Source organism: Macrobrachium rosenbergii, chromosome 58 (assembly GCF_040412425.1).
Source record: "Macrobrachium rosenbergii isolate ZJJX-2024 chromosome 58, ASM4041242v1, whole genome shotgun sequence".
NCBI classification, from domain to species: Eukaryota; Metazoa; Arthropoda; class Malacostraca; order Decapoda; family Palaemonidae; genus Macrobrachium; species Macrobrachium rosenbergii.
The window spans coordinates 17,955,801-17,973,403 of record NC_089798.1 but is presented as its reverse complement, the minus strand read 5'-3'; the positions used below and the strand labels follow the sequence as shown (position 1 = coordinate 17,973,403).

Genomic DNA, 17,603 nt, shown 5'->3' with positions numbered 1-17,603 from the left:
GGAACAAAACGTCCTCTCCCTCTTGCTCTGGGATACGGTCTGGTAGCCTCTCTGCCCCAAAAGGACCGATCTTTAAATGAAGACGAAGACACTTGTTGTCTAGGAGTAACAGACCCCGCTTGTCTAGGCCTCCTGGTCGACTGAGCTAGAAGATCCTGCGTAGTCTTCTGTTGAAGAGAAGCCGCCACTTGGAAATTAAATTCTGCGGGAATAGAAAACTTTTGTTCAGAGGCGCAAATAACAATGCAGACCTCTGTGCCTTAGACACTCCTTTAGCCAAAAAAGAGCAACACAACTCCCTCTTTTTTAACAATATAAACAGAAGGGAAGTGGAGAGTTCTGCTGCCCCATCCCTTACAGCTTTGTCAATACATGACATTACTCCAGAAAGGTCTTCAAATTGGCCTTGATCTAAATCCAGTTCATTCAGTTTTCTACCCAACGCACCAAAAGCCCAATCCAGGAAACTAATAACCTCAAAGCTCTTGAATACACCATTAAAGAGCCTGTCCAGTTCCGAAGAGGCGAAAAATACCTTGGCAGCATTAAGAGCAGACCTCCTCGCCGAGTCAACAATGCCAGAAAAATCTCCTTGTGAGGAAGCTGACACTCCCAAGGAAAAACACTCACCAGTATTGTACCAGTTCCTCCTTCCTGAAAGAAGCTTAGAAGGAGGGATACAAAACTGCATCTTTCCAAGTTGCCTCTTCTCCTCCAACCACTCTTCAATCCCCTTCAAAGTCTTTCTTGAGGAGATTGATAAAACCAACTTGGTTATTAGAGACGGACGACTACTCGTGTCCTTAGCATACTGGGATTCCGGCGAAACTGGTACTGCTGGAGAGAAGAAATCTGCAAAATTCTGCACAAAAAATCTCAAAAGTTGCTTATAAGCAGAAGAAGGACTCTCCTTTTCTACTGCCGCCTCCTCCTCTTCTTCCCTTATTGGCAAATCTTCCTTAGAAGAAACTGGAGAAACCGCCACAGACCTCACTGCAGGCTCAACTTCTAAAACTTCCACTTGATCCTGATTCTCTCCTACATTATCTCTTGAATGATTAAAATATTTAAGAATACTCTCCATCTTCTTTTCTAAAGAAGATAACACCTTCTGTTGTCTCTCAACTTTCTCAGTTAACAAGTCCTGATTCGAGGAAGACCCCGCAGGTGGCTGCAAGGCATGAACATGTACAGCAGCCGCATTAATTGCGCTATTAGATCCCGACGCCGAAAGCGCATGACGGGCTGGCGCCTCAGGCAGGAGTGCAGGATGGTTGGGCTCCATTGAACGCGGCTCATGGCGGTCTGGCGCCACTGGCGACGCCCGATGCGGCGCATGGCGATCTAGCGCCTCCCGATGCGGCACATGGTGATCTGGCGCCACCTGAAGAGGCGCCTGGCGGTTTGCTGCTCCAGAAAGCGGCGCAAAACGCTTATCAGGTGAAGAAAACAGCTCCTGGCGGTCTGGAGCCACAAAAACGATGCCTGGATGTCAGGAGCCACTGGATGCGCGTATGGCGGTCTGGCGCCATCGAAAAAGACGAACACTGATCTGGAACCCTGAATGCTTCGCCTGATGGTCTTGAATGTTCGACGGTCTGGATCTAAAGAACGAGGCGCTTGAAAACTAGAAACCTGTTTCTCCTCCGCTAGAAAGTTTCTTTCAATCTTTCTACCTTTTCCACTGATCTTTTCATTTTACTTTTATAAACTGGGAAGAGAAACTCTCGGTGAGTCCCAATAACTACACCGGGCTCTGGATCGACCTCTTGCAACACCCTCTTCTTCAGAACCTCCCCAGGAGACACACCTCTAGACCTTTTCAGCGGTCTACTTTGATCTTTAAGGCGCCCATCTCTCTTCGAGACCTCTCTTCGCTAGACTCACTCGAAGAGAGACACTTCCTCTGAACACCTTTCCAATGGCATTCCATGACATCCTGGGAGCGTTCTACAGGACTGTCTGAGGGGCGACTGCTCGGGAGCAAGACCCCGCGCCTCCCTTGGACTTTCGACTTGTCTCCTCCCAGATACAGGGAGTATGACAGAGGTCTCGGTCTAGGAGAGCGACGGGCCAAACAGCCACCTCCTCCACTGCACAAACACTTTTCACTTTATCACTGGCAATTACTTCCACAGCAGCACCCAACTTTTCAATTGCCGACATCACAGTAGAGAAACAATTCTCAAACTCTACCTTAAGACTGGCAACAGTTTCGGGTTCCGGGATAATAGGGTCTGAGTTAGGAACGGGTTCATTAGTCGGACATATGTTAGAAACAGACAAAGATAATTCTGCATTACTACTTCTAGAAATGACAGACGAAGCCCTAATAGCGGCTTTGCACTTCTTATCCTTGTCTAATTTCCTGAGATAGCTAGCTAAATCCTTCCACTGCTTCTCAGTCATACTATTACATTCTACACATGTTAGTGATGAAGTACAGACTTGCCCTCTACAATTAACACATACAGAATGCGGGTCCAGTCTAGCTGTTACTAGTCTAGTTTTACAGCCTTTGCTGCAATACCTAGCCTGACTCGAACCCGTGTCCGACATCCTAGACTGACTATCCAAAAAAAAGCTAAATTATCAAAAACTATTTATAATTAACAACTATCAAAAACAACTGCTCAACTGAGTACATCACCAAGATTCCAAAGCAAACCGATGACTTCCTCAGAAAACAAATTCCTACCGGAGCAAAATTCAACCGTGTTACCGGTTAAATCGGCAGAAAACATCTGACTGTATTGGTGGGTAGTTCCACTCACTCCCTGTAGGGGGCCAGGGGAAGGGGGTATCACGTGACCTAACTATCGACGCTGCCGCGAATTTTTGAATTTCTGCCGAAGACGTCAGAGACGACAGCTATTATGACTATCAGGTAAGTCATATGTGTAAAATGTAATTTTACAAAGAAAATTGCAAAGAAATATAAGAAAAAGCATGTAAAAGTAAAAAAAAAAAGTTACTGAATCTTCCTTCTCGTAAATTTACGTAAATATTTTACAACAAATATGCAAAAAATTTTTTACTGCTTTTATTTCTTATCTGTTTTGATATTATGCGAGCAGTAATAATAATTTTACAAAATCCAAAAAACTTATTAGCAAAAACATATATAAGTTGGTAAAATTTAAGACTGTCTTGTAAATGAGGCCCCACAAGGGTTTGTAAATAGTCATTTTCAACTTCTTGTGGAAGGTAGGGAAAATTTTTTAGAATTTTTTTATTTATACAGTGTGAATGTACGTGTCATTCTCTTTCCATTGATGTGATTTTTTTTTATTTTGCCAACCTCAAAGTTTCCCTGGTCTGGGGTACTGCACATTGATAAATTATGCCGTCCCTTAAGGGTTAATGGGTTTTGGGCCACACATTGATGTTGTTCAGAGGAAGGGTTAACTATCTGCTGCTGGAGTTCTGCCGGAAAGATAATCTCCCCCTTCCTCACCCCTACTGAACCCTAGGCCCCATTGAGACAGCTTAAAAGGAGCTGTTTCGTCCTTAAAACTTGCTGCCAGGAGCATACTACAGATCTCACCCAAATCTGGCGACCAAGCAAATTTTCCTTGTTCTTTTACAAGGACTATGCTCATGGCAGGTGGTATGGGCCGTACCCACTGACAAAAAGTGAACCGAGCAATTTGCTACAGAATACTTGAACTGAGGATCCTGCATAATGGCGGCCCTGTAGTTATATAAAGCAAGTTGTTATCAGAAGTTAGTTAGTATTTGTTAAATGTATGTTTTTTTGTCCAAAAGAATACTCTCGATCTTGTGTTTACGTTTGTTAAAATGTACGTTTAGCGTCTAAAAGAACGCTCCCTGTTTGTTTACATTGTATTAATATGTGGAAATTTAAGTAGATTTACTGAGTATTGCTAAACTTTACTTATATGACAATTGTGGAGTGTGTTTAATCAGGTATATATGTGTTTGTGTTGTAAAACAATTATTGTTTTGCCCTTTATGAGGGTGACGCCTTTTGAAGTTCCCATTCCCTGTGCTGTGTCGTATTTATGCCCGTTCTTTTCAGAGTTTCTTGCTATTTTTATATTGAAGTTGTAAATTGATGTACCAATTGTGTTTTGTATCTTGTTTGTACCGTTATTGTGAATTTTTGAGTGAACTGGGAATTATAAAAAAGAACTGTGGAACCTGTTACGTTCTCCCCAAGCTGTTTGAATTTTGAATTTTTTGTGAGAGGAAATAAACGATTGAAGGAAGCGCATGTTTCTCTCTCTCCTGTGGGAAAGTTGAGTATTGAGGAGATAATGTCTCACGATGAGGGGCCAGAGGCCCCAAATAACCTACATGGTGCCCAGAACCCGGGATCAGAAGAAAGTGACGAAGATTTTCCCGGATTTCCTGACATTTTGATGAAACTGAGAAGTCTTAGATTGAAGAAAGTCGGAGCTGAAGCATGGCTGCGTTGTGCTGCGAGAAAATTAAGTGGAGTTCTACAAGGCCAACCAAGCTGGCATGAGCTGACTAGCCTAGTGGACGAATTCAACCACCGTAAGTCTAAGTGGGTTGAACTAGATGATGCGATGCAAGACTTGATCGAAAATCTGGAAGAAGTCAAAAGGTTAGTCTATGAAGCCGACGATTTCCTCAGTGAAGTAGACCAAACACGCATTGCTGCTGCAGAAGTTTTAGAAAGGTTAGGCAATGGTAGACTTGTGAACTTGAATAGTAGGGCTACTGAAGGCAGTATAATTTCTGCAAGTGAGCCTAGTAGTGAAGCAGATAGTGTGAAATTGCCTAGGCTTGAGTTATTAAAATTTGGCGGGAAAATAACTGAGTGGATGCCGTTCTGGGATCAGTTTAAGGCTATTGTTGATGACAAGCCTATGCCTCCTGTTAACAAATTTATGTACCTGCGCTCTGTGTTGGAGGGCGAGGCGAGAAGAGTTATACAGGGTCTGGCTCAGACGGCAGCTAATTATAATTCAGCATGTGAACTGTTAAAAGAGAGGTATGCCAAACCAAACAAGATAATTTCCGCCCACATTCAGGACCTAATGCAGCTTGCGTTGTCAAGGAGATCGAAGTACGACAATCAACTCTTGGCGTTGCGGAAGTTGCAAGACGACGTGATAGCCCATGTTCGCAGTTTGGAGGCTCTTGGGGTAGGAGGGGACCAATATGGGCTGGTATTGGCGCCCATGATCTTGTCCCTGCTCCCCCACGAGATTAGACTGGAGTGGTCTCGAAGTCAGCAAGAGGAAGGAGACCTTAAAGGGCTGCTGGAATTCCTACAACGAGAAGTTGAGGGGCAAGAAAGGGCTGAGGCCCTTCAGGGGCTGAACCACCGAAAGACTGAGGATCCTGGCGTGGAAAAAAGGCAGAAAAAGCTCATCCAGGGTTCTGCCTCAGCCCTTCAAACTTCGTCAGAAGATAGTGCCTCTAAGCAACAGTGTGCATTCTGTGGAAAGCTGCATCCTAGTGATAAGTGTTTTGGTATAGTGAAGCTCTCTCTTCATGAAAGAGAAAAAGCCATTCGTGGAAAGCGGCTGTGTCTTAAGTGTTTATCTCCTGGCCATTATGCAAGGGGTTGCTGGGCCAGGTGTTCAAAAGTGCAAGGGTGGCCATCACCACGCACTTATTTGTCGTAAGTCCGAAGCGATAACCCTGTAACAGCTAGTGAGAAAACCCCTGAAGGAGAAAAGGTGCGGGGAGAGTGAATCTGTTACACATGTGGGAGTGGCTCCTTGTGAGTCAAGGGCTAGGGGCTATTAAGCAGTGTTGTGTATTACAAACAGCAAAGATAAAGGTTGTAGGCTATCAGGGTATAATATCTGCAACTGTAATGTTTGATACAGGATCGGATTGATCCTACATTTCCAAGGACTTGGTCAAAAGGGTCAGGCCCAAGTGGCTGACCTCTGAGTATTTATCATTTTCTGCCTTTGGGAGGTAAGGCCTCCAAGGCAGATTTGTGTAGCATTTATGAAGTGATGAGTTTAGGGGCTAATAACCACAAATATAGCTTTAAGGTAGCTGAGATTAATGTAATTTGTCCCCTTTATGTAGGACCAAGGTGGATCCTAAGTGCTTAGAGCCTTTTGCATCTTAACCTAGCTGATGAGTATGGATCCAACCGAAAGATACAGGTGGATATGTTGATTGGATTAGATTTGTATTGGAAGCTGATGCTCCCTAACAAAATTGTGTGTCATGAAGGGCTTGTAGCCCAGGAGACTGTTTTTGGTTGGGTTTTGTCTGGATCCTCAATTAGGTCCAAAGATAACTGTGATGTAGGTGTGCAACTGTTAACATTTTCTAATTTTCAGGAAGATAGCTTGAGTAACTTTTGGGATTTAGAATCTGTAGGTATTCAAGCCCAGGAAACACGTTCTGACGCTATTAAGCCTGACCCTATTCTGGTGCAATTTGAGAAATTGGTAAGTTACAAGGAAGGCCGTTATGAGGTGGCCCTTCCCTGGAAATCAGAGTCTGTAAAGTTAAAGTTACTTGATAACAAACACCATGCCTTGAGAAGATTGGATAATCTGAGTCGTAAGTTAGATAGGGACCCTGGTCTGCAGGAACAATATTATACAGTGTTTGAAGAGTATGAAAAGGAAGGTATTATAGAAGAGATCCCACCCCATCAGTTGGAGGGTGGGTACCCAGTGTTCTATTTGCCTCATAGACCTGTGGTGCGGGAGGTGAGTATCTCCACCAAAATCAGGCCTGTGTTTGATGGGTCAGCTCGTGGCAGTAATGGTGTGTCCCTAAATGACTGTTTAGAAAGTGGTCCTTCCTTAAACCCAGATTTAGTAGAAGTTTTACTGAGGTTTAGAAGATGGAAGGTGGCCTTAACTGCTGATATTACAAAGGCTTTCCTTCAAATTAAGGTGAGGAGGGAGGACCGTGATGTTCACAGGTTTTTCTTGAAGAAAAAGGATATTGTAAAACATTTCCGTTTTGTAAGAGTACCCTTTGGAAATAAGAGTAGTCCCTTTTTGTTGAATGCCACTTTGAAATTTCATTTAAAGAAATACCCTCCCTCAGAGGTGGTTTCTGAATTGCTTGAGAATCTGTATGTTGATGACTGGCTTTCTGGGGCTGATAGCCCTGCTGAGGCCTGTGCAAGATTTGATGAAGCCTGTGGTATGTTGAAGAAGGCTGGTATGTCCCTATCAAAGTGTACTTCTAATTATAAAACCTTGCCCATGACAGAGGATTCTATTATAGGTGTAAAGGTGTTAGGCTTACAATGGGATTCCTCCTCGGACTGTTTTACATTTAAGGTAGAGAATGTAGATCCCTTTGGGGATATTGTTTGTACTAAAAGAAATGTGTTAAGCCTAATTGCTCGATGTTTTGACCCCTTGGGGTTCATATGTCCCTTTGTTATGCATGCAAAAATACTATTCCAAGAAATCTGGAGATTAGGTCTAGATTGGGATGAACAATTACCTGAGGCTATGCAAGGCAGAGTTAAGTTGTGGGTAGTAGGACTTTCTGTACTCAAATCATTGAGAATTAATCGTTACTTATTTTCAGAATTGTCCTGGAGAGATCTCCCTGCTATTGAACTTCATGCCTTTGGTGATGCGTCGGAAAGGGGGTACGGTGCTTGTGTGTATGTGAGAGTGCCAGAAAAGGGTAATTTCAAGGTAACATTGATTGCTGCTAGAGGTAAGGTAGCCCCTATAAAGAAAGTTTCCCTCCCTAGGCTAGAATTACTTGGTGCCTTATTGTGTGCTAGACTGGTCGTATTTGTGAAGTCTGCGTTGCGGCTGGTCCAGGAGGTTTCAGTTCGATGTTGGACTGATTCCACTGTTGCCCTAGCGTGGATTAAAGGAGAACCGAATAGATGGAAAACCTTTGTAGCCAACAGAGTTGTGGAAATTCAAGGATTGACTCCACCATCTTGTTGGCAACATTGTCCTGGAAAGGACAACCCCGCAGACCTGATATCGAGAGGTGTTTATGCGGAGCAACTCACACAGTCTGATGTTTGGTTAGTGGGTCCTTCTTGGCTCCGCACCTCATCTCTCCTACTTAAGGAAGATGCGAGAGAGGGATTCACACGAGAAGAGCAATGTGAAACAGACACTGTTTGTGTTGCTGTTGAGTCTGATCTGCCCTTGCTTGAGTTTTCCCGATGGAGCTCCTTTCCGAAGGCTCTCAATATAGTAGGTTGGGTGTTAAGATTTGTTGGTAATTGTAAAGCTTCATCCCTTAAAGCTGGTGGTCCCTTGACTTATGGAGAATTGATGAAAGCCAAGGTCAAACTGCTCTTCTGTGCTCAAAGAGAGGCCTTTGCAAGAAAATGATATTTTAATGATAAAATAAAGTTTGTTCATACTTACCTGGCAGATATATATATATAGCTGTATTCTCCGAAGTCCGACAGAATTCCAAAAATCTCGCGGCACACGCAGTGGGGCCAGGTGGTTAATACCCATTTCCGCTGGGAGGCTTTGGTATCAGGAACCATTCCATTTTCTATTCAGATTTTCTAGTGCCACTGTCTCCTGAGGGGAGGAGGGTGGGCACTATGATTATATATATCTGCCAGGTAAGTATGAACAAACTTTATTTTATCATTAAAATATCATTTTGTTCATGCAACTTACCTGTCAGATATATATATGGGCTGAATCCCACCATTGGAGGTGGGAAGAGACAGAATAGGATTTAGGAAACAAATATATGTAGGCGATTGACGCCTTGGTTCCTTACTTGTTAGCATAGCTGACTTCGTGATTACAGTCACCAAGCCTGCTTCTGCTTTACTAGTCTCCAGCAAGGTAGTGACCTATATAGCTGGTGAGTTCTAGATGATCTGTCCACGGGGGCATGACCACAATGGGACTAGATCATAAGACCATACTGTGAGAGCAAAAGGAGCAACGACCAACCACCTGACCGAGAGCATCAACAGGACCTGCCGAAGGGACGCCAGATCGGTGGGAAGTCCCCGTAACCAACTTACAGCTTTCGACATGCCCTCTCCCTGGTCCTGGGAGTCCGACAGAGGTCCAGGCCTATGTTAGCATAGCTGACTTCGTGATTACTGTCACCCAAGCCTGCTTCTGCTTTACTAGAGTCTCCAGCAAGGTAGTGACCTATATAGCTGGTGAGTTCTAGACGATCTGTCCATGGGGGCGTGACCACAATGGGACTAGATCATAAGGCCATACTGTGAGGGCAAAAGGAGCAACGACCAACCACCTGACCTAGAGCGTCAACAGGTCCTGCCGAAGGGACGCCAGATCGGGGGAAGCCCCCGTAACCCTCTTGCGGCTTTCGGCATGCCCTCTCCCTGGTCCTGGGAGTCCGACAGAGGTCCAGGCCTAGAAGCGTTATGGGACCGATCTGACGTAAAAAAACAAAATCAAGATTAAAATATACTTCCTAACCTCTAAAGGATAGGATGAGTATCGCTCCCTGCCCGCAACACTGTGTCTGCAGAAGCGACAACAGGTCCTGCCGAAGGGACGCCAGATCGGTGGGAAGCCCCCGTAACCCTCCTGTGGCTTTCGACTTGCCCTCTCCCTGGTCCTGGGAGTCCGACAGAGGTCCAGGCCTAGAAGTGTTATGGGGCCGATCTGGAGTGCGGAAACGTATGGTCCTAGCGAATAGCAGTCTTTGTATGTCGTCTTCACGTCCCGCAAGTAATGTGGCGAACATTGAATTGCCGCCAGAAGGTGGTACCCAGAAGATCGCTAAGGGACATGTTCTTCTGGAAAGCCACCGAGGTTGCAATGGCTCTAACTTCGTGAGCCTTAACTTCAAAAGACTCAAGTCACTGTCTTGAACGTCGGAAAGTGTGTCTAAAATGGTGCTTCTAAAAAAGAACGCCAGTGCATTCTTAGAAAGAGGCAAATCCGGCCTCTTGACAGAGCACCACAGACTGTCCGAAGGACCTCGACTTTCCTGAGTCTTCTGCAAATAAAATTTGAGAGCCCTGACAGGACACATGACTCTTTCTGGTTCATGTCTGAGAATTTCCGTCATACCCTTAATCTTGAAGGTCCTGGGCCAAGGGGCAGACGGGTTCTTTTTAGCAAGAACATACGGCTTAGAGAACATACTGCATTATGGCCTCTAAAACCTACATGATTATTGATAGCCTGAAGTTCACTAACTCTCTTCGGACGTAGCCAGAGCAGTTAGGAAAAAACCTTCCTTGTCACATTCTTGAGACGCCAAGAAAGAGGCTGAAGGTATTTGACATAAAAAATTTAGGACGACATCCAGGTTCCAGGGAGGCGTCCTGGAATGAGGTACCTTGACAGTCTCAAAGGATCTCAAGAGATCGTGAAGATCCTTGTTGTCGGCTGATAGTCTGAATGCAGTTAGACTCAGAGCGGGGAAGTTTTGAGGTACCTTTCGAAATGGGGCTGCCTGAGCAGATCTACCAAGGGACGTCCCCATAACCTCCACAGCTCCTGACATACTTCCTCGTGAAGGGTCCACTCGGTCGGTAGAAGCTGCCGCTGTCGACCGAGAAGGTCCTTTCTCTTCTTCCGGATATTCTCCACTCCTGCAACGAACCTCGCAAGGATCGTGATCCCCGCGCATGGGCCCAAAGCAGGATCTCCTTCGCCAGGGCGAACAGGGACCGGGAACGAGTTCCTCCTGTTTCTTGAGGTATGCCAGGGCTGTGGAGTTGTCTGAATTTACTTGAAAAACGACTCGGCCTGACACTTGGCTCTCGAAGGATTGAAGGGCCAGCAGGATCACCCTAATTCCTTGAGATTGATGTGCCAGGACACCTGTTCCCTCTCCAGGTGCCTGACACTTTCTCCCCTCCTAGTGTTGCTCCCCATCCCTCCCTGGGAGCGTAGGGAAAACAACACCAGGTCGGGGCTCTGAGGGCATAGAGAAACCCTTCTGCCAACCTCGAGGGGTCGAGCCACTACCTCAGGTGAATCTTGAAAACGGGAGAGATCTTCAGGGTCTCCTCTAGATTCTCCTTGTCTATTCAGTTTTCTGCCAGGAAAAACTGGAGCGGCCTGAGATGAAGTCTTCCCAGGAAACAAACTTCTCCAGAGGAAATGGTCCCCAGCAAACTCGTCCATTCCCTCACCGAGCATATTTCCTTCCCTAGGAAGGATGAGACTTTTTCTAAGCATTGCTACTGACGTTCCTGGGATGGAAAAGCTTGAAAAGCCACTGAAACCATCTGAATCCCCAGATAGACGATGGACTGCGTCGGGATCAGATGGGACTTTTCTTCGTTCACTAGAAGTCCTAGGGACTTTGTCAACTCTAAATTCGCATTCAGGTCCTCCAGACACCTTGACTGTGAAGAGGCTCGGATGAGCCAATCGGCCAGGTAAAGCGAGATACGAATACCCGCCAAGTGAAGCCATCTCGCCACATTTCTCATGATAATCGTGAAGATCATGGGAGCTGTGCTTAGCCCGAAGCAAAGAGCTCTGCATTGAAACACTCGTCCCCCTAGTACAAACCTCAAATACTTCCTCGAATGGGGATGTATGGGAACGTGAAAGTAAGCGTCCTGTAAGTCCAGAGCGACCATCGAATCTCCTGGTCTTAATGCTCCTAAAACAGACTGGGACGTCTCCATCGTGAACTTCTCCTTCACCATGAAGCGGTTCAGTCTACTGACATCAAGGACTGGTCTCAATTCTCCCGACTGCTTCGGAACTAGGAACAGTCGGTTGTAGAATCCTGGGGAGTCCAGCTCCAGGACTTGCTCCACAGCTCTTTCTCGAGCATTTGCTCTAATAGCTCGAAAAGGATCTGTTGCTTCTCTTGATGGAATGAGGACGACAGATCCCTGGGCGGCGTGCACAGAAGTGGTGAGTCGAGAAAGGGATCTTGTATCCTCTCTCGATAACTTCAAGGGACCAGGTGTCTGCCCCTCTTGCTCTCCAGGCTCGCAAACGAAAGAAGCCTGGCTCCTACAGGTGTCTGGAGGCACTGCAAATCACTTCCTGCCCCAAAGGTTTAGGCGGGGCTCCGCCTCTGAAAAGACCTCTACCTCGGGAGAAGATCTGAGGAAGAAGCTCCTCCACGAAAGGGCTTCTACTTCCTGGAGGTCTGACCCGACAACGACATCAAAGGGACTGCCGGGCGTCTTGACGAGTGGGCCAAGAGGTCTTGAGTGGCCTCCTTCAAGCTGGAGGAGAGATCCTTGAACAAGGACTGGGGGGAAGAGATGGCTCGAAAACGGGGAGAACAGCAAAGCCCTCTGCGACGGAGAAACTGACTTTGCAAAAGTATGACGCCAAAGGCATCTGGTGTTCCCAGGCGGTCACCCATCCAAGTACTGACCAGACCCAACGTTGCTTAACTTCGCTGATCGCACGAAGCGGTGCTCAACGTGGTATGGCCGTTGGCTGGTAGGGCCATAGGCTGTAAAGTTACAGTACAAGGCCCTCTTCTTCAAGAGGCCTGTACAAAAGAGGGAAGCCAGTTCCTCCGAGCCATCCCTGACTGCCTTGTCCATGCAGTTCAACACGCTGGACAGCTCCCCCAGGCAGATCGAGTCGGGACTCCTAATCCTGACGTCTAGAGCCCCCAAACACCAGTCCAGGAAATTGAAGACCTCCATGGTCTGAAACAGTCCTTTCAAATGGTGATCCGTCTCCGACATAGTCCAGGACACTTTGGCAGCCGACAGGAGGGACCTTCTAGGCGCGTCGACCAAGCTAGCGAAGTCTCCCTGGGACAACGAAGGAACTCTTGAGCCGACGTCCTCCCCGGTCTCTTACCACATACCTGCCTTGCCGCTCAGCTTGGACGGAGGCAGGGCAAAGAAGTCTTGCCTTGGGTCTTCCTTCCTCCATCCAGGTGTTAACCTTCTTGAAGGCCTTCGGGGTCGCCAGAGACGAAGTCATCTTGACAAACCCTGGCGCTCTCCTCGTCTAGGGACGAAGCAAACTGCGAAGGAGGAGAGAGAGAGTGGGCGAGGGTTTGAAACTTGTCGCCAAACAAGTCCTTAAGAAAGGCCGGCTAACACCTGGTAGTCCGTGAGACGAGGAAGGGGAGGCTGCTCAAGGACTGCAGGCTCCGACTCACAGAGACTTCTCCTCTTCAATGGGAGAAAGCGAAGGCCTGCGGTCCAACACGCAGATGGGATCTCGCTTCCCGTAGACTTTGATTGCTCTGAAGCGTCACCGAGCAACCAAAGAGGCGTCCTCCCGAGAGTCCATCGGCGTCCTGCACGGCAGCGAGAGGAGCGTCCTGACGAGCAGCTACAGAAGCGCCCAGGATAGCTGCTTGCGGAGCGTCACGATGGCGGTCAGCCGGCGTCCTGCACGGCAGCGAGAGAAGCGCCCTGACGAGCAGCTACAGAAGAGTCCAGGATAGCTGCTTGCGGAGCGTCACGCTGGTGGTCCAGCCGAGCGTCCTGCACGGCAGAGAGGAGCGCCCTGAGGAGCAGCTACAGAAGCGTCCAGGATAGCTGCTTGCGGAGCGTCACGATGGCGGTCCAGCGGCGTCCCTGCACGGCAGCGGAGGAGCGTCCTGACGAGCAGCTACAGAAGCGCCCAGGATAGCTGCTTGCGGAGCGTCACGATGGCGGTCCAGCCGGCGTCCTTGCGGCATAGAGGAGCGTCCTGGTTCGAGCAGCAGAAGCGCCCAGGATAGCTGCTTGCGGAGCGTCACGATGGCGGTCCAGCCGAGCGTCCTGCACTGGCAGCGAGAGGAGCGCCCTGACGAGCAGCTACAGAAGCGTCCAGGATAGCTGCTTGGAGCGTCACGCTGCAGCAGAGCGTCCGATGGCGATCCAGCGGCGGTGAGCACGACTGGGAGGCGAAGCATGCTTGACAGAAAGGCCCCCAGTCAATATATTGTGAAATAGGCTACCTACTTGGGAAGTCTCAACTCCCGCTTAGCCTCACGAGTACTAGAATTTGGCTTCGCCTACGTTAGGGCCAGTAGATTTAAATCAGTCTCGGCGAGATAAAACCTATTCTCGTCGTTTTAACTAAAATTATGGTAGGTTATCTCCTCACCTGACTAAAACTAATGTTTGATACCGACCTGAGTAAATTATGGCATCTTTAACGTTTACTGTGCTACTTTGAACTTCATGGCGTTTGTTTACTTTTACCAGGAGGCAGCCATTGCCACGTGACGTCACTCTAGTTCTCCAAAAACAAACCTTACATTTCCTTTAATAACTCCATAAGTGTTTGATTTTGTTGTAACAACATAGTTACGAAAACTTTATTGGACATATCCTTCTTCAGCGTCCGCCTTACGAGTCCGTTTTCACGACGTGCACTTTGACTGACCCAGCGTTACTATTGTTCTTCTTTATTATCGCTTGACTCGCTCAATCTATGCACCTTCGCAATAGATAATATTTTGTTAGCCATCTTCCAGATGCAAAAAAAGGAGCACTATTAGTGCGAGAATGAAATCCTGAACTAATAAATTAGCAGGGTGGGAGGCAAAGTAAGCGATCATTTATCAAGCAAACCTGCCCCTACACCTCATGCATATAAAGTGAGGATCTACAGAAACTTTCGGTAGCCTCACCTTAAACTCATTCACACAACATACTCTGAAGCTAGCATAACTAGATCCAGACATCATCCAAAGAGCAATCAAAAGCAAATTCCACAAAAGCGTATGCCAATCCACAATCCAAAGACAAAACCAAAAGTCAAATAGAATACTTAAGTGGAAAATAACGAGTTTACGAAATCCAAAGACGGAGGTACTGAAAACAGTTGTTGACAGTACCGCGACAGAGAAAATCTGAATAGAAAATGGGAATGGTTCTGATACCCGCCTCCCAGCGGCGGGAATGGGTATTAACCACCTGGCCCCACTGCGTGTGCCGCGAGTTTTGGAATTCTGTCGGACTTGGAGAATACAGCTATATTATATCTGACAGGTAAGTTGCATGAACAAAATAAATGCTCTGGCTTTGTCTCAACCCCCTCCCTAAGGGGTCCCCTTTGGTCAAACTTGATCCTTATCTAGATGAGGAAGGGTTGCTGAGAATAAAGGGGCGCTTAGAGAATGCCGAATTGAGTTTTGAGAGTAAGCACCCTGTCATTGTCCCTGGTACTTATATTGCTTTGTTGTTGGTTCGTTTCCAGCATGGATTGCTTAAACATGCTGGTGTTGCTGTGCTTGTTTCCACTCTGCAAAACAATTATTGGATCATTCGTCTTCGTCAGATTGCTAAGAGGGTTTGCAGAGAATGTGTCGCTTGTCGTAGATGTGAAGCCAAGGCCTGTTCCCAGCTGGTGGCTCCCCTTCCTGAGTTAAGGGTCAAATCTGCCCCTCCTTTCACTGTTACAGGTCTAGACTTTGCTGGTCCCTTATTTTGTGTTGATTTCCCCTCCAAGAAGTTGTATCTTCTTCTCTTTACTTGTGCTGTTGTCAGAGCTGTCCACCTAGAGCTTACTGAGTCTCTCTCGGTTACTGATTGCAATTTGGCAATTCGTCGGTTTACGGCTAGACGTGGTGTACCTTCTGTGTTCTACTCTGACAATGCTAAAACCTTTTTGGGTGCCTCCAACCTGTTGAAGCAACATTATGGCCCCATGGCCCCCCAATGGAAGTTTATTGTACCTAATGCGCCTTGGTGGGGAGGCTGGTGGGAATGCCTCATTAGATCAGTGAAGGTTGCGTTGAGAAAGACGTTGGGCACTAAGACATTGTCTAGGAGTGAATTAGAAACCACTCTTCATGAGGTGGAGGCATGTATCAATTCTAGACCCTTGACATTTGTAGGTGAAGAACCTGATGTTGCTAATCCCCTTACTCCATCTCATTTTCTTATTGGTCGTTCAGCAGGTTTTCAGGTGGAACTGGCAGATGACTCTGCCTCAGGTGTGACCTCAAAGGATTTTGTGTGAGAGAGGCTGTGCGTCTGAGTCAGTTGGAGAAATTCTGGAACATCTGGCAATCCGAGTACCTTAGAAACCTGCCTTGCATGGTAAAGGGGTTCAAAGCTAATTGTAATTTAACAAGGGGTTCTGTTGTAATAGTAAAGGAAGAAAGAGTGCCTAGGCTGCTGTGGCCACTTGGAGTTATTACTGAGTTGTACCCTGGAAAGGATGGAATGGTGAGAAGTGCCAAGGTTAAAACTAAACGTGGATTTGTAACTAGACTTGTTCAAAACCTATACGATTTGGAGATTTCAGATATCAGTGAGGAAAGTGTTTGTAATTCCCCTGATGAAATAATAAAGGAAAATCCAGTTGTAAGGGATCCCATGGACCCAGTTGAATCAATCACCGAGTCTACTGTAGGTAAAACCCGAAGGGGGAGATCTGTTAAAGTACCTGTTAAACTTGACTTGTAATTTTCAGGTTATGAGATTGTAGTGGAGGTTCTTATGATGATAGGAGTGTTGAGACACTCCTATGGTGGGGAGGATGTTAAATGTATGTTTTTTTGTCCAAAAGAATACTCTCGATCTTGTGTTTACGTTTGTTAAAATGTACGTTTAGCGTCTAAAAGAACGCTCCCTGTTTGTTTACATTGTATTAATATATGGAAATTTAAGTAGATTTACTGAGTATTGCTAAACTTTACTTATATGACAATTGTGGAGTGTGTTTAATCAGGTATATATGTGTTTGTGTTGTAAAACAATTATTGTTTTGCCCTTTATGAGGGTGACGCCTTTTGAAGTTCCCCATTCCCTGTGCTGTGTCGTATTTATGCCCATTCTTTTCAGAGTTTCTTGCTATTTTTATATTGAAGTTGTAAATTGATGTACCAATTGTGTTTTGTATCTTGTTTGTACCGTTATTGTGAATTTTTGAGTGAACTGGGAATTATAAAAAAGAACTGTGGAACCTGTTACGTTCTCCCCAAGCTGTTTGAATTTTGAATTTTTTGTGAGAGGAAATAAACGATTGAAGGAAGCGCGCATTTCTCTCTCTCCCGTGGGAAAGTTGAGTATTGAGGAGATAATGTCTCACGATGAGGGGCCAGAGGCCCCAAATAACCTACAGTATTAATTGTTTTTAAGTGAGGGACATTTCTGTAGTTCCTCATATAGTTTCCATATTACAGGTTAATTTGATTACAAGTGTGCAGTTTTAATACATTTAATTAAATATCTAATGTTAATCCTTCTAAGGTTTAGGTTAGTTTTGATACCTGTACATGGCTATATTACTTATACACTGCTAGTCCTTTTGCAATGGCCAAGTGAAATTTTTAACTCCAATTGTCATGCCATTCAGACTAACTGCTATGAACTAATTTGTTTGACTAACCCAAACTACTGTTTTGTATAGCTTAGGGTAATGATTCTAGTTTAATCTACGTTAAGCTAAGAATAGAGGATTTCTTAGAAGGTTCTTGCTTAACCTATTCTAGGCTTGTTTACAACTTAAAATTTTGATATAAACTTTACAGAAAATAATTCTCTTCTGTTTTTCTGTTTTATGTGGCCGAGACTACCTTTTCATCTGATATTCGGCCATCGCTGTTTTAGGCTAATAGTAGGGTATTCCTTATAAGGGGGTTCCTACTTAATATGGTTAGGCTACTGCCTGTTCTGGATTTATATCACCTTTAAGGAGGTATTTCTAAGTAATGGAGACACTGCTGCTTTCACCTTGGAAATTGGTTTTCCCTACAGTTTTAGTGCCTTTGATGAAGAAGCAGCAGTTAAGTTATGT

At 45.9% G+C, this 17,603-nt stretch overlaps 3 protein-coding genes and 1 pseudogene across 3 annotated transcripts; 3 read left to right on the top strand and 1 right to left on the bottom strand.

The window, feature by feature from the left end:
- The first annotated feature begins 4,280 nt into the window (after positions 1 to 4,280).
- On the top strand, positions 4,281 to 5,624 carry LOC136837275 (uncharacterized). Its single transcript, XM_067102014.1, has one exon. It carries the CDS (start codon positions 4,281 to 4,283, stop codon positions 5,622 to 5,624), a length of 1,344 nt encoding a protein of 447 aa, XP_066958115.1.
- Positions 5,625 to 6,128: 504 nt separating this feature from the next.
- Positions 6,129 to 8,297, top strand: LOC136837274 (uncharacterized). Its single transcript, XM_067102013.1, has one exon. The coding sequence runs from the start codon at positions 6,129 to 6,131 to the stop codon at positions 8,295 to 8,297; it is 2,169 nt and encodes a 722-aa protein (XP_066958114.1).
- Positions 8,298 to 12,224: 3,927 nt separating this feature from the next.
- On the bottom strand, positions 12,225 to 12,339 carry LOC136837325 (5S ribosomal RNA; annotated as a pseudogene).
- A 2,531-nt stretch (positions 12,340 to 14,870) lies between these two features.
- Positions 14,871 to 15,821, top strand: LOC136837273 (uncharacterized). The gene has a single exon (XM_067102012.1). The coding sequence runs from the start codon at positions 14,871 to 14,873 to the stop codon at positions 15,819 to 15,821; it is 951 nt and encodes a 316-aa protein (XP_066958113.1).
- Positions 15,822 to 17,603: the final 1,782 nt, after the last annotated feature.